Source organism: Cryptotermes secundus, unplaced genomic scaffold, assembly GCF_002891405.2.
Source record: "Cryptotermes secundus unplaced genomic scaffold, Csec_1.0 scaffold238, whole genome shotgun sequence".
Lineage (NCBI taxonomy): Eukaryota > Metazoa > Arthropoda > Insecta > Blattodea > Kalotermitidae > Cryptotermes > Cryptotermes secundus.
In genome coordinates this window covers 1,128,663-1,143,840 of record NW_019728500.1, presented here as the reverse complement: position 1 = coordinate 1,143,840, position 15,178 = coordinate 1,128,663, and the positions used below count along the sequence as shown (strand labels likewise).

At 43.1% G+C, this 15,178-nt stretch overlaps 1 protein-coding gene across 6 annotated transcripts in view; it reads right to left on the bottom strand.

Annotated features, from left to right (window-relative positions):
• The window catches only part of LOC111865185 (band 7 protein AGAP004871), a 127,691-nt gene that overhangs the window by 74,081 nt on the left and 38,432 nt on the right, over positions 1 to 15,178 (bottom strand). Inside the window, exons 1-3 of one of the 6 annotated variants that reach the window (XM_023852995.2) lie at positions 12,857 to 12,939; positions 3,914 to 4,058; positions 537 to 608 (exon numbers count right to left, since the gene is read on the bottom strand). The exons of 2 other annotated variants lie outside the window; for them this stretch is intronic. In XM_023852995.2, the coding sequence (XP_023708763.1) occupies positions 537 to 608; positions 3,914 to 4,055 (214 nt within the window). In that variant the 5' untranslated portion in view covers positions 4,056 to 4,058; positions 12,857 to 12,939. Of the gene's footprint in view, positions 1 to 536; positions 609 to 3,913; positions 4,059 to 12,856; positions 12,940 to 15,178 lie in introns of those variants that run through there. 3 more of the 6 variants (XM_023852994.2, XM_023852996.1, XM_033751728.1) reach the window with 3 other exon arrangements.

Sequence of the window (15,178 nt, the reverse complement as noted above, 5' to 3'; positions counted from 1 at the left end):
GTACTGGGAGCTATTTCCCCGGGGGTAAAGCGGCCGGGACGTGAAGCTGACCACTCACCTCCACCAACCAGTGCCGAGGTCAAGAGAATGTTGATCTATACATCCATTCCCCCATACGCCTTCATGGCGAAGTGCTTAATTAAGTAAGCACAGGACAAACTTTGACCTTTTCACCTTACAGAAAACCCATAAATACACTCCGTGGGGAAAATACAGAATTTTCTAATGTTAGAGCAGGTGGTACATATAGCGACCACTCTGCTTGAAAGAATTAATTATCTGGCCTGTTCCGATTCAAAATGAATGAGGCCGGAAATAGTCTGAATACACGGTAAGTTTGTCTGGAAAGTGGTAACTTAACATCACAGGATGGCGGTATGTCGAAAGGGGGACAATATCCATTCTCTCAACAGGATTAGAAGCTGTACACACAGTAGCGTCGCATCAGGACCACGGCCGTGGAACATTACTTGTTGTTCAAGGTTCGTTATAAACAGGATTCACTAAGTCCATATTCAATTGTTTGAGTTACGAACCTTCCTCTGCGCTGACACCGAAGTAACCGCTGGCTTCTTCAGATGTATTGTTGTTACAAATGGAATTGCGACCTATCACAAACGACGCGTCGAGTGAGAACATTGCAACAAGAAAGGATATTTAAATGTACTTGATAATATTAAGGTTAAATCTTATTACGTGTTCTAATTATTCATAGAATACCGTTCAAATGTAGCCGGTATTATGAAAAATAACCCCTTGTTTACACATTTCCTTTCTACGCACCCAAAAAATCCCGGGAGTCGCGCAGAACGAATTTCTGCGTCCGCCGGGAAGCAAAGATGCGTTCTGCGCAACTCCTATGATAAGTGCCTGGGAAGGGAGCGTATAAACACGGACGTAATATCTCTACTTTCCCGGAAAGTTCTGTTGAGTAACCTGAATGTATCCCTTTTCTGAGATATCATCATACAGAAGTCCATTGCTAGCAGTAAACTGATAATTATATTGACGACTTTATTTGTTACAAACGACAACTTGCTAATGACCATATCACAACATGAATCTGCCATATGTCCTGGACTCAGATCACAAAATAGCTTTGTTTCCATTCGAGTCACAAATCATACCACCTCTTGCGGTCAATGAACCGTGGCCTCCGGCTTCTCCTGCTGTATAGGTTACCCTCTGTACCAGTGTTCACGACTAATTATTCCTGGGGGCTCACTTAATGAAACAAAAAATGGAGTAAAAGTAAAGTTGTTCCTGTACTTAACCAAGCATCGCGCCTTGAAGAAGTCTAGGGAATGGAGGTACAGCTCCACCCATTCTTAACCCGGGCTCTAGATAAAGGTGAATGTTCAGATCAACATCTCGGTCTACACACGAGGAAAGAGCCCTGCTGGTACTCACTGGGTGGGCCCCGTAGCCGGTAGGGATGCTGTGAAGATAATCATCACTCTACATTGCCGGGAATCGAAACCGGAATCCCCATAACCTAGTTGCTATAGCAACGGAGTTATCCCTGCTCTGACTACTTGTTAAAACAATAGAAATTATAGTCATTGTTACTGGTAGTAACATGTTTAGGTGTCTCATTTGTCTGACATTACACAAGCCTCTGGACGTTGGATCACTCACGGCACCGCCCGNCCCCGCGCCCCCGCCACTCTAGTGCCCCTCCCGTGTTTCGGCGTTAGGGTGAAGCACATTCTTTTCCTCTAGGGAGCAAGCCGTGCCAACAGAAACCCACGAGTTGTCCTCCTCTGAGTCATAAGGAGCAGAAAGACTCGTGGTTCACGCCATTATGCCATCGGTTTAACATGTTAAAGTGGCACACAACAGAAAACAAACTCCAAAATTTCGTTCATAAGGGATCAGGGCAGACGTAGCAGAACGCACTTCATCGCTGCTAACTCTGAGTTTGAATCTCGCCATAGACTTGCTTGTTTAAGGTTGTTTTATAGTCTGGGCAAGAAATTATTATTATTATTATTATTATTATTAAGAGTCGGGATAGTGTTGTCGGTATAGCGACTGGCTAAGGGCTGGATGAAGAAGGGGCTGGAGTTCGAGTCGCGGTAGGGTCAAGAATTTTCTCTTCTCCACGTCGTCCAGACCGGCTCTGGAGTCCACCCAACTTCTTATCCAATAGGTACCGGGGGCTCTTTCCAGGGGTAAAGCGGCCGGAGCAGACAACTCACCTCTAACTAGTGCCGAGGTCAAGAAAATGTGGATCTATACATCCACACTTCCATATGCCTTCATGGCGCAGTGCTTAATTAGTGAAGGACAGCGAAAACATTATTATTATTATTGTTATTATAACCCAAATATTGGGTGCTACAAGCCTATTCCAATGTTCAGAAATTTTAAAACCTCTTGCCATCTACTTCTGGGTCTTCCCGCGTTTCCTATCTTATGGTATTACATAAGTATATTAATTTTGGTAGCCTGTTATCTTGCTTCATACTCACGCGCTGTTTCAAATTTAATTTCTATTTATTCACTTCTTATAGCACATTCTTAGTTTGCAGTGCATCTCCTATTTCATTCGTGTTTCCGCCTCGTAGTTACGCCTACAAGTGACTCATGGAATCTCATACATGAGAAAAAAAATCAAATTAAAACTAAAAATTTACGGTCGACTAAATATAATAATATTAAAATGGTTTTCTGTTTGTACATTGCGATCTTCTGCGTTGTGACACCATCAGCGTAGAAAATAAAATCGAATAAAAAATAATTCAGATATGGGATATATATAAGTATGACAACATTCAACCTGAAGATGGGTGTACAAGTATCGTGTATCCTAAATAAAACTCAGATAACTGACGATACTCAACACAATTGTGCTGCAAACAAGATCTAAGCGCTCGTGACAGTTATGCCTTTCTGAACATACCCATCGTCCCGTTTTCTATATAAAACGACGTTTCGGAGACTGGACTCTGCCTCTGTCTTCAGACAAAAAAAAACCTATTCAGTTGGGCCCAACCTGACGGTGGAGGCACAATCCATTCTCCGAAACGTTGTTTAAAAATTTAAAAAGGGGATGATGGATAACGTTCGAAAAGTCAATAACTGTAATAACTGTGGTGTAATAAATTAACAGCTGTCACGGAGTGAAATTAATGGTTCTCAGTGCATGCCGTGACGGGAACACAATCACATCTAATAATGAACTTCGAGTGCTCTACATGGGACAAGTTATTTAAAATTAAAATACACAATACAATAAAAATCCACGAGGTCGATTATTAAATGTCACTTGTCAGTTTTCAATGTACAGTTGTCAAGGGGAGAAAACTACGTTCTGATTCTGACGGTGGTGTATTATATTCGGGGCCCCAAACATTGGGTTCTTTCAGAATCAGATGATCGAAAATATATAGAAACTCATGGAGGAGAGAAACACATATTATTAAAATTATGAGTAAAATATTCATCTTTTTCATTCTGCTCATTCTGGAGTTTTACTGCAAGTACAACTGTCATGTCAAGGTTATTTAAGTTAAGTATGAGTGCTTTGAAGAGTTCACTAGAACTATAACGCACAGTATAAGTCGTTTTATCAATGTGTTACATCTTTTTCCTGGGATGTGGTGAGACTGAGTCCACTTGGTAGGTCAGCCACTATTTGGCCTATCGTAGCAGCCCCGGATGATAAATGAGCATTTGGTGGAATTAGAACTGGCAGGGGAAACCGAAGGACTCGCAGAAAACCTGCCCCAGTGCCACTTCGTCCACCACAAATCCCACATTACCTGACCTGGGACCGAACCCGGGCCGCCAGGGTGGGAAGCCGGCAACTGACCGCCTGGCCTATAGCATGGCCCCTTACAATTCCAAACCCTTGAGATTTCAAAAAGTTTCAAAATTTTCACTGGGTTCTGAGATTTATATTACGCACCTTCTTGGGTACTGTGACCGAAATAACTGTTGACTTCTTCAGGTATGTTGCTGTTCAAAGTCGCGATGTGACTGAAACTTGGCCTGCTTTGACGCCGTGGGTACTGTTGTTGTGCAGGCTGAACATTCAGACTTGTCTCCATATCCTGCATTTGTAATCCAACACAACAACAGAGGTTATTAAACGCGGGCCCAAGAAATCCTAAGATTCCGCTGGGAGAAGACAAAAACAAACTTGGGAGGTTCAAGCTGTAGCACAACCATATGCGAACATTTACGTTTAAAAATCTAATAACTATGAATAGTTTCTGTAGAGATTTTTTTTAACTAGAAAACCGAAATTAAGGGCGGTGGGGATTCGTTGCGCTGACCACGTGACACTCTCTATCCGCTAAAGATGGCATTAACTTCGCCTACAAGCGACGGTCGCTCGGTTGTTATAGTTCGCTTGCGGACTACAGGCCACGGAGTTTGTTTCTCCTTCTACTGTGAACATGGTGGCAGCAACTCCTTCGAAATCTCGGCTGCGTTACTAGCTATAGCAACAGAATACTTATCCAGCTGTCCGGAGACTCTCAGTTAAAGGATATGATCAATGCCTTCCACACTCTTTCAAAATCATACAAAATCATCCTATAGTTCGACGTTATGAACTCGAAGAGGCGTCGTTAAATAACCAAGAATCGATTAGTCAGTTCAGGAATAAGCAGCGACAACGTGTCGATACAGGTCATACTCACCTACTTCCTAATTCTTTCCTACTAGCCAATCAATATAATTATTCCTCTAGATTCGCCTCTAACTTCTGCAGTCGGAACATCGTCATGTTGTGTATGTAGATAGAATGTGGGGAGGGGGGGTTGCATATAGTTTTGATGGGGAACCCTATTGGAAATCAGCCACTTGGAAGACTAAAGGCGCGTCCACATTACTCGTGCTCGTATGACTCACTATGCTCTCGAGTAATGTGGACGATATGACAAGTCACGAGAGAAGCAGATTTTAAATTATTAATTTAAAAACTATAGTCAGTAAATTAAACTACTACTACAGCCTATACACACTACTAGTAAATATACGGATCCTCACGCACCGAAGCATGGCGAGCAACTGAAGTAGTGTGGACGAACATTTACGAGCACAGGTAAAAGCCAGACGAGTCTTCCGACGTGCACGAGCACGAGCAATGTGGACGCGCCTTAGGAAACATTAAGGGGAATGATGATAATAGTCTCTTAGGGAAATGGGTCATAATGATTACGTGTGTAGAGAAGTGACTTGGGAACGTGTCAACCAGCAGACACTTGAGAAGTCCATTCATTCTATGAACCTCATGCACAAAACCTTACGGAAGAAAAGCCCTGTGTAAACATGTCTGAATTTTTAATCGTCCTATGAATGCCGGAAGTGTGCTGAAAACAGAACCTAGTAACTTTCCAACCATGACGTAACTGTCTACGTCAAAGGGAGAATTTTAGACGAGAAAGAATATTAGAAATTTTAATAACGTTATGTGCCGGTCACGGTAGCCGAACGGTCTAAGGCATGCACTGTCTTCGCTCGCTCGGAAGCCGAGATCGTGGGTTCGAATCCCGCTCAGGGCATGGATGTTTGTATGCGTTCTTCTGTGTTTGTGTATAGGTAGAGGCCTTGCGACGAGCTGATCACTCGCCCAAGGAGTCCTACCGTATGTCTAAGATCTAGTAAACCGAAGTGAACGGAGTTCATGGAGGTAGGCCTAGGCCCAAATGAGGGCGGTAGCGCAAAGGAAAAAAAAAACGTTATGTATTGGTTGAGGCACTATGCTACAAGCCCGAAGGTCGTGGGATCGAATCCCGTTGCGGTGGATTTTTTCAATTGACCTAATCCTTCCAGCCGCACTATGGTCCTGGGGTTGACGCAGCCTCTAACAGAAATGAGTACCAGGAATCTTCCTGGGGGTAAAGGGCGGCCGGCGCTTAAGGCTGACAACCTTACCGCCATCTGTGAGCCGATTGTCTAGAAAATGTGGGAGCCTAAACATCTCACAAGCCTACGGACCTCCACGGCCTGTTACAGGGATAGCTTTACTTACTTTTATTAGTCAGGTAAGGCCATTTTGGCAAAACATTCCTAATAATGAGTTCTGAATTTGTTTTAAAATCACTCTGCATTAGCGGTATTGCAAGTTTGGTTTCTCCTACCAATGAGCTAGCAGTTGAAACAAAATCGTTATATAATCTACAAATTAAGAAACTTAATTACTAACAATCACTCGAGCTATGCAATTAGTTAAAACGGTCATAACTCTGATATGCATTCTCGTAATGTTACGATGACGCTCTATTTCAGTTATTACCATCGATTTAAGCCCTCTGTCTCTGTACATAAGCGCCAGTTCCACTGATATTCGTTGATATTCACGGTATGTTCACTGAATATGCCGTGGGTCATGTCCTAACCTCGCACAAACGAACATCAGTCCACCTGTCTGTGCACAAATTATTGAACCATAAATCAACGGCTGTATGGAGCCAGGAAGGGAAAAGTAAACACCCTCTGTGGTCCAGTGCTTCGAGTATACCCATCGCCTACTCTGCATTACAGGAACAATAACGGGTATGTTCTCGCCATTCTCAGCCTTCGTAGGCGCGCTTGCATAAAACATGTTTATTTTCCGCTCTCTCTTCTGTACATCCGCACGGAATACCTGACCCTGACTGATTGAATATTGACGAAATTTGGCGTACAATATATTTACAGCATCAGAATGTAAAAAAGAGTTTAACAATCTGTAGGTCTACTTATAAGCCAGTAAAGTGCAGTCTCATTTATTTAGAGTATATTTGATGAACCGGTATAGCAATCAGGCTACGAGCTGAACAACTGAGGAATTTGATTCCCAGAAGGGGCAAGAGATTCTCTCCTTTTCATAGCGCCCAGACCGGCGCTGGAGCCCATCCATTCCTATCCAACGGCTACAGGGGACTCATTCCCTGGAGCTAAAGCAACAAAGAAAAATAGTCCATGGCTTTAGTCCGGAAGCGAACTATACCGACCGAGCGACCGCCGCTTGTCGGCGAAGTTAGTGCCAACTTTTGCGGGTAGAGGGTGTCGCGTGGTCAGCGCAACGAATCCCCACGGCCCGTTTCCTTGAAATAGTTCCTCAATTATCATAACGAGGCTGAATGAACCCCGTTCCAGAACCACTACTTCTCAGAAAATCTGGTAGCGCTGGGATGCGAACCCGGAATCTCGGGATCTGTAGCTAGGAACTCTAACCACTAGATCACAGAGACGGTCGAGCTAAAGCAACCAGGACATGAAATTGACTGCCCACCTTAATACAGTGCCGAGATCAAGCATGTGTGGAGCTATATCTCCATTTCGCCATGTGTTCATAGAGTGATGCTGAATAAAGCATAGGGGCGTCGAGTGATACCATGAATAGTGAATAATGAATTGGGAAGGATGTGGAAGGGAGGGACTGCGGCCTAATTTGATACACTGTCCCGACATTTGTCTGGAAGAAGTGAGGAACACTAAGAGGAACTCAGCCAACTGCATCCGGGCCCAAGATTTGAAGCCGGGACCTGCAATGAAGCAAGAGTGGCAGCAACTCGACAGCAAAAGCGGCCTCCGTAGTCTAGGGGTAACGTTCCCACCTCATGACTCAAGGTACGCGGGTTCAAACCCGGCGGAGGTCGTGAAATTTTTAAGGGCGGAAAAATTCAGGGAACAAGTCCTCCGGGAGGGACTTTAAGCCGTGGGTCCCGTGTCGTAGCTTTACGGCACGTAAAAGAACCTCATGCCTCAAGGAGGCCTCTGAGCTAAATTGAAAAGGACATTTCCCGCCCAACAATAGTCTCTAACGCCTCTGGTAGATGGGGGAAGCATCTAGATACCGATGAGCCAGTAGAGGCCAAACTCGCTGGCTGAGTCGGGACTGATGGCACGCACCAGTATCGGTAGGGTATAGAGACTGGTAGAATATCAAAGGGGGGCGTACAATAGACCACTGGTCGCGGTGCATGGGGAAACCCACCCCTCCAATAATAATAATAATAATAATAATAATAATAATAAACTCGACAGCAAGTTTGATTCATATTGACATTATTAAAGTAACTAAATTAAGAATGAGATGGATCGCACATGTAGAATGTGCGTTAAAATGCCGATAGGCGCCGTAAGAGCCCAAATGGTCGTGCAACGCACACATGCCCTTGCTTGTATAATGACCTTCCGAACTACTACAGACTTCGTTTCTATTGTAACCTAGCAAACGTCAATTAAAATTTACTTGCAAAGTTTTTGAGCCGTTTCTTTAATAGCAAGGATGTGCCTTTTAACACTCCTGAGAACGAAGATTACTTTCACGCTGCTTAGCCTTAGAGAGCTGGTGAGATTCCCATCAAGCAGTGGTGCCAACTTTTGCTCACTCACTCACTCACTCATGGAACTGAGCCCTTCTTGAGAAACCGCCAGTTGTGCAGCTACTCAAGAGCTTCCAGCATTTTATGGAACCCGCATTTTATGGAACCCGAAGAATCATTACCATTTTCACAAAGCCCTCTACTGGTTCCTATCCTGAACTAGATCAATCCAATCCATACCATCCTATTCTGTCTAAGATCTATTTTAATACTGTCCACCCACCTACGTCTTGGTCTTCCCAGTGGTCTCTTGCCTTCTGGCTTTCCCACCAATATCCTATATGCCTTTGGAAGCGAAATAGGAAAACGGACGGCTAGACACTATTCATCATTATGCGTTCATTTCAGAAAGGAGTTGGCATTGTTGCGGAAACTAAAGAAGCGTTCATTTCAGAGAGGAGTTGGCATAGCTGCGGAAACTAAAGAAGCGTTCATTTCAGAGATAATCCGCATGACCTTATCGCTCAGTAAGAATATCTGATTTTCTGATAAGCAGTTCATCACGGGTGCCGTGAGTTTACGTCATATATCTTTATCTTACAGTAAGATAACTGGAGATAAACTTTCAGATAATCCAAAACAACAGTACGAATAACATTTTTACATACGACATTCAAATATAAGAATATTACGAAATTAAAATATATGACGTTATATTTGAATGTACCAACTGATAAGTTATATGGAGGAAGATCTATTGCAGTAAATGTAAGTAGGCAGCTTGCTCTCAAATAGGGGCCGATGTAGTGCATGACGTCACTAGCCCACAAAGGCATTTTATGATTAACAAAACAAGAAAAACGAAAGATGCGTACTTATGACGCCATTAACACGTACGTTTTTTTTTTCTGATGGGGTGAGACTCAGCCCACTTGTACTGCGGCCACTGTTTGACCTATTGTACCAGCCCCAGATGATAGATGATAATGAGTGTGGAGCAATTGGTGGAACGAGAATTGGCAGGGGAAACTGAATAGGAGAAAACCTGCCCAGTGCCAATTTGTCCACGAATTTCACATGACCTGACCGGGGTTGAAACCTGAGCCGCCGCGGTGGGAAGCCTCGCAGGCATATTTCTACCACGTATGGCAATATCTGGTCTCTAGGCACTGAAAGAAAACTTAACTTACACAAGACAGGTCTGATAATAATATTATAATATACTTGTATACCGAATTTCGTAAAAATCTCTGAAAGGGCTCTAAATACAGTACATAACTTTTAAGTACCTTAAGTGGTCTTCACATATAAAATATAACTTCCATCAGATAACTGTCGTGTAATGCAAGTAGGTATGAGGCGGTGCCATAGCTCAAGCGGTTAGTCGCTGGCTTCCCACCGCGGCGGCCCGGATTCGATCCCGGGTTTGGTCAAGTGGGATTTCGGGTGGACAAAGTGGCGCTGCGGCGAGTTTTCTCCGAGTACTTCGGTTTCCCTGCCAATCTTCATTCCACCAAATTCTCCATCATCATAATCATCCGGGGCAGATACAATAGACCAATCAGTGGCCGCTGTGCCGAGTGGACCTAGTTGGACTCCACCCCCGACTAAGCGAATTAAAAAAAAATGTAGGTATGACAGTTTTAGTCACATCAACGTGACGGGGGATGAAAAACAGTTTCAGAGTAAGCAAAGGCTCAGCAATATCAGCTGCAGAATAATAATAATAAAAAAGATACATGCAAAGGTACATTTACGCCTTTAAGTAAAGTTTGCTTTAGAATGAATGTAAATGGAATTAATAAACAATGATTTCCACAAAAATAAAGTCATATATTGGGCTCCATTGAAGTTTGCCAAGGGACTGAGAAACAAATGTAAAAGATCATTACTTCCTTCAGTAAAATTACTATAAAAATAAACCAAACTATATAAAAAAGGTAAAGCTATCGCTGTTAATAGGCCGTGGAGGCCTATAGCGATGTTAGACGTCGAGGTTCCCACTTTATCTAGACCAGCCGTGTCAAACATGCGGCCCCCATAGCCACAAAGTGCGACCCCTCAACTTTTAGAGCTAATTGATATTAAAGTCAATACTAAAATTTTAGCAGAAATATTTTTTGTAAAGACAATTTTCCAACAGACCAGAAGACAAGAAGTCTCACGCAGCCATAAATTAGCAGGCTGCAGTAAATTCAATGTTTTGCTATTTCTAACATAATTTCTTGTATAATCTCCCTTTTTACATATTGAAAAGCTGTTTGATACTTGTCAAAAATGGCATTCTCTTGCTTTTTAAAACTGTAAGATATGTGACTTTAGGTAATTATATTGAAATTATTCCTAAATAATAAATAGAATTAAATTTCCTAGTATCAAAATCTAATGTATATTTCTATTTTGAAGTGCGGCCCTGGGCTATTATTTATAGGGCTGAGGTGGCCCTCTGTACAAGTTGAGTTTGACATGCCTGATCTAGACAATCGGCTCACAGATTGCGGTGAGGATGTCGCCCTTAAGCGCCGGCCGCCCTTTACCACCCAGGAAGATTCCTGGTGCTCATTTCTGTTAGAGGCTGAGTCGACCCCCAGTGCCACAGCGCGGCTGGAAGGATTAGGTCAAATGAAAAATCCAATGAACTCATCGGGAATCGAACCCGCGACTTTCCGGCTTGTAGCATGGTGCCTCAACAAACTACGCTACCGAGTCCCCCCCTAAACGAAACTACACCAGAACCAAAACTGATTGATAAAGGGTTGCCTAGTTTGAACGAGACAGGCACTGCTAACAGGGGAGGAAACTAAGCGCGCCGTCACAAAACATAAAGCACATCACGATTTTAAAACACCTTGGTCGCATAATTAGAATTAGAATTGGAATTAGAATCAAGAAAAGCTGGTGCGTTTTCCCTTCCAAAATATGATGAAATGATAACAATCACCGAATAATGTCCGTAATTTAGCATTTCATCTTTTTTAAGAAACCGCTTGTCTGATATCTCAGTATACAAATAAGTGTCACTATAGACCAAGAACACCGGTAACTTAAGCGATAAGCACAGGATAAAAAATGCGTGATCCTATGAAATGAATGTCACCCATAATTTTACTTTTTTTGCACAGACCACCCGTCAGATTCTCGTGTCCAAAGACGCGTCATTAATTTCTGAGCCAAGAATCTGAATATCTCAAATATGAAGGAAGAAAACAGTCACATCACCTCTTTATGTCCAAAAAGTGTCACTATATCTTCCGAGTCAAGAATACGAAATATTCATAATTCATATGAAAGGCAGGGAATTATCGAGTGATTAGACTGGATTTCCTCCATAATTTTACAATCCCATTGTTTTATGAACCGTTTCTCTGATTCTACTGACCAAGTAACACTGAATGTCTAAAGGTTCGGCCACACAGAGCGCTACGTACGCGACGCACGCTACGTACGCTATGTTCGCTATACGAACAGAAAAATATCTCCCTTTATTGCCAATGTGACTGGCCACACAGACTTCCGTACGCTACGTACGCTACGTTACCTATGTTAGCTGCGTCGCAGAGTGTACACAGCGTACGAAGCGTAAGTAGCGAACATAGCGTAGCGCTCTGTGTGGCCGAACCTTAAGTCATGAATCTGAACATCCCTAAACGCGAGGGATGTAATCCCAAGGCTGATTATCCTTCATAATTTTAAAATTATATTTCTATAGTTTCTTTATATTTGTTATTTAACGACGCTGACGGTATCGAGACAATATAGCGTCGGTAATAGGATGATTAATGAATGTGGAGCAGTCGGTGGAATGAAAAATGACAGGGGAAACCCAAGTACTCGGAGAAAATCCGCCTCAGTGCCATCTATGATCACAACAAGTCCCACATGGACTAACCTGGGATCGAAACAGGCTACTAACTTCCTGAGTTATGGCACGGCCATGTTTCGTATCAATCACTCGTCTGATCCTCGTGATGTAATAAAGTTCACGAGTTGATGAATTCATGGGCACTGGCATATTTTTAAAAAACTAGGAACATGATCGTGAGATTGAATATCCCGTTATTTTAAGAGTCATTCTGTGTACAAATCATTTCTGTGATTCTAGTATCCTAACAAAAAAAAAAACCCCGTGGCCTGTAGTCCTCAAGCGAACTATACCGACCGAGCGACCGCCGCTTGTCGGCGAAGTTAGTGCCAACTTTAGCGGATAGAGGGTGTCGCATGGTCAGCGCAACGGATCCCCACGGCCCTTAATTTTGGTTTTATAGACCGCAGCTGCTATTTCCTTGAAATAGCTCCTCAATTATCCTCACGAGGCTGAGTGGACACCGTTCAAGACCCAGTACTTCTCAGAAAATTTGGTAGTGCCGGGGGAATCGAACCCGGGACTTCTGGATCCGTAGGCATGAACTGTGACCTCTAGACCACAGAGGTGGTCCTAGTATCCGAACCCGAACAGTCACCGAATTTCTGAGCCTAGAATTTGAACATTTCTAAAATACGACGGGGTTCGAATATTCTGAACACCGTTACAATGTTACAGAGTCCTATACTACCCATTTATTGTCCTGTTCTCCAAGATGGATACGTACGTTATGTCGCGTCGTCCGGGCGGCGGACACTGCAGCACACGCCCCTCTGCTTGGTGAGACTTCTAAAGAATGTGATAGTTACATACGGCTAGCAAGTTCCACTCTGAGGGCCCACCGGCTGAAACCGGACACCAAGTAGCACGTTTCTCTATAATAATCGATCTGTTTGTACGAGTAATACGTACATAAGGTCGTTCGTGTTGCATGGGCTCTACGAATTGCGGAGGGAACACCACTGCAGCGCCTACAGCAGTGTTCATACCTCAGACACCTGCTTGTGGATAACATCTATAGTACACGATATGCAGGATGCAATGGTAGATCGGAGTGTTCCATATTTCCTTCGAAGTTTATGAGGACGGTTAAACACTGAGTTACTTTAAGACATTGACTGCTGAAAATTTACGACACTTAATGCAACCATAATAAATGTACGATATGAGGTTCCTATGATGGTGGTTATGAACTGTTGTATCTTCTGGGTTATAATGCCTTGTAGTCTGTTGAAAGACAAGAGACATTTCGGACGAAAATTTAGCCTCCATCTTCAGGATCGAAGGATGACCTAAGCAATAAACTAGCATGAAACAAGATGTGTAATCAATTTATCAGACTACACGGTGTCATAAGGGGGCACGCGGTAGCGTAGTTTGTTTAGCCACTATGTTACAAGCCGGAAGGTCGCGGGTTCAGGTCCCGATGAGGTCATTGGATTTCTTTTCAATTGACCTAATCCTTCCAGCGGCACTATGGTCCTGGGGTCGACTCAGCCTCTAACAGAAATGAGTACAAGGAATATTCTTGGGGTTAAAGGACGGCCGGGCGTAGGGCTGACAACCTTTCCGCCAACTATTAGCCAACTGTCTAGAAAATGTGGCAATCTCAATATCTCACAACCCTATGGGCCTCCACGGCCTGTTACAGGGATACCTTTACTTTTTTTTACTTACATTCACAGTGTCATAAAACAAAATACAGCAATATGGATCGCAGTGAAAACCTCAAATCTTATACACTTTCCGCTGGGGTTACCAAAAGACAGTACTGAAGAGACGTATATGGAATGCTATCCAGTATTTAAAGTGTTTTGTTTAAATGTTGCCAACACTAACGCCACTTGATGCTGTGAAGGTAAATATTCCTAAAGTTAATTTTCTAAAGCACGATTGCCTCCTTATCTAGTGTCAGATCTCTGAACTACAGGAACAAAGTTAAATGCATTAAAACAAAGAAAGAAAGTTACCCCGATAGAATCGGACTTGATTATTTTAGTTAGGGTAAACTGAGAAAATTATAGTGAACTGTAGTTTATTGTTGGCTTCTGTGACAGCAATTTACAACTCTGGCAGACATGTAAACTCGCCTTCGTGCATAACAGTTACACGACGTTTAAACAACCTGAATTAGAACAACATCTGGCACGTGGTGAATTAAACTTTCATTTTACAGCGCCAGTACGTGTGAGACAATAAACTTGACGAACTATCTGTACTTCCCAATACGTTGTACGTTGTCAAGACTCTACGAAAACAGGAAATTATAAAAGAATGCCTCTTTTATAGAGATAGAAATCGACTTCTCCTTTCATTTCGAAAAATAATCTTTTGCAGAGTCCTCCCTTGCAATTTCGCTTACCTCATCGACAACCCTCATCACAATTCTTTCTCAAAACACAGACAATTTCAATTCATTCAGATATCAAAAAACGAGGGCGCGAAAATATGTCCTACGAGACTGTACATACAATACGGCTTGGTCTGCAGTCACACAAGCGACATAACGAAGATATAATAAAACTATCAGTTGAATAGCACCTTCAATTAACGTGTCCTACTGAACAGGTTATTTTTTTAATTCGCATAGCGGGGGGTGGAGTCCAGCTTAGTCCACTCGGCACGTCGGCCACTGATTGGCCTATTGTACTACCCCGTGTGATTATAACGATGGAGAATTTGGTGGAATGAAGATTGGCAGCGGAAACCGAAGTTCTCGGAGAAAACCTGCCCCAGCGCCACTTTGTCCACCACAAATCTCACTTGAACAAACACGGGCTCGAACCCGGGCCACCGCGGTGGGAAGCCAGCGACTAACCGCTTGAGCTATGGCGCGGCCTTACTGAACCGGTTGCTATAGGACTATTGCTCTAAACGTGTATTCGGTAGGTTCTCTGTTCGAATCTGGGTCGATGCATAAGCTATCCTGAGTTTTTTTTTTGTACTTTTCCCTTCTGTCTCTCGGGGAAAATTTCGAGGAAGTACCTCGATTACGTCCCGACTGCTTCCTTCCAAATCTTTTCCAGTTCACCAGTAATCCTATTGTCTG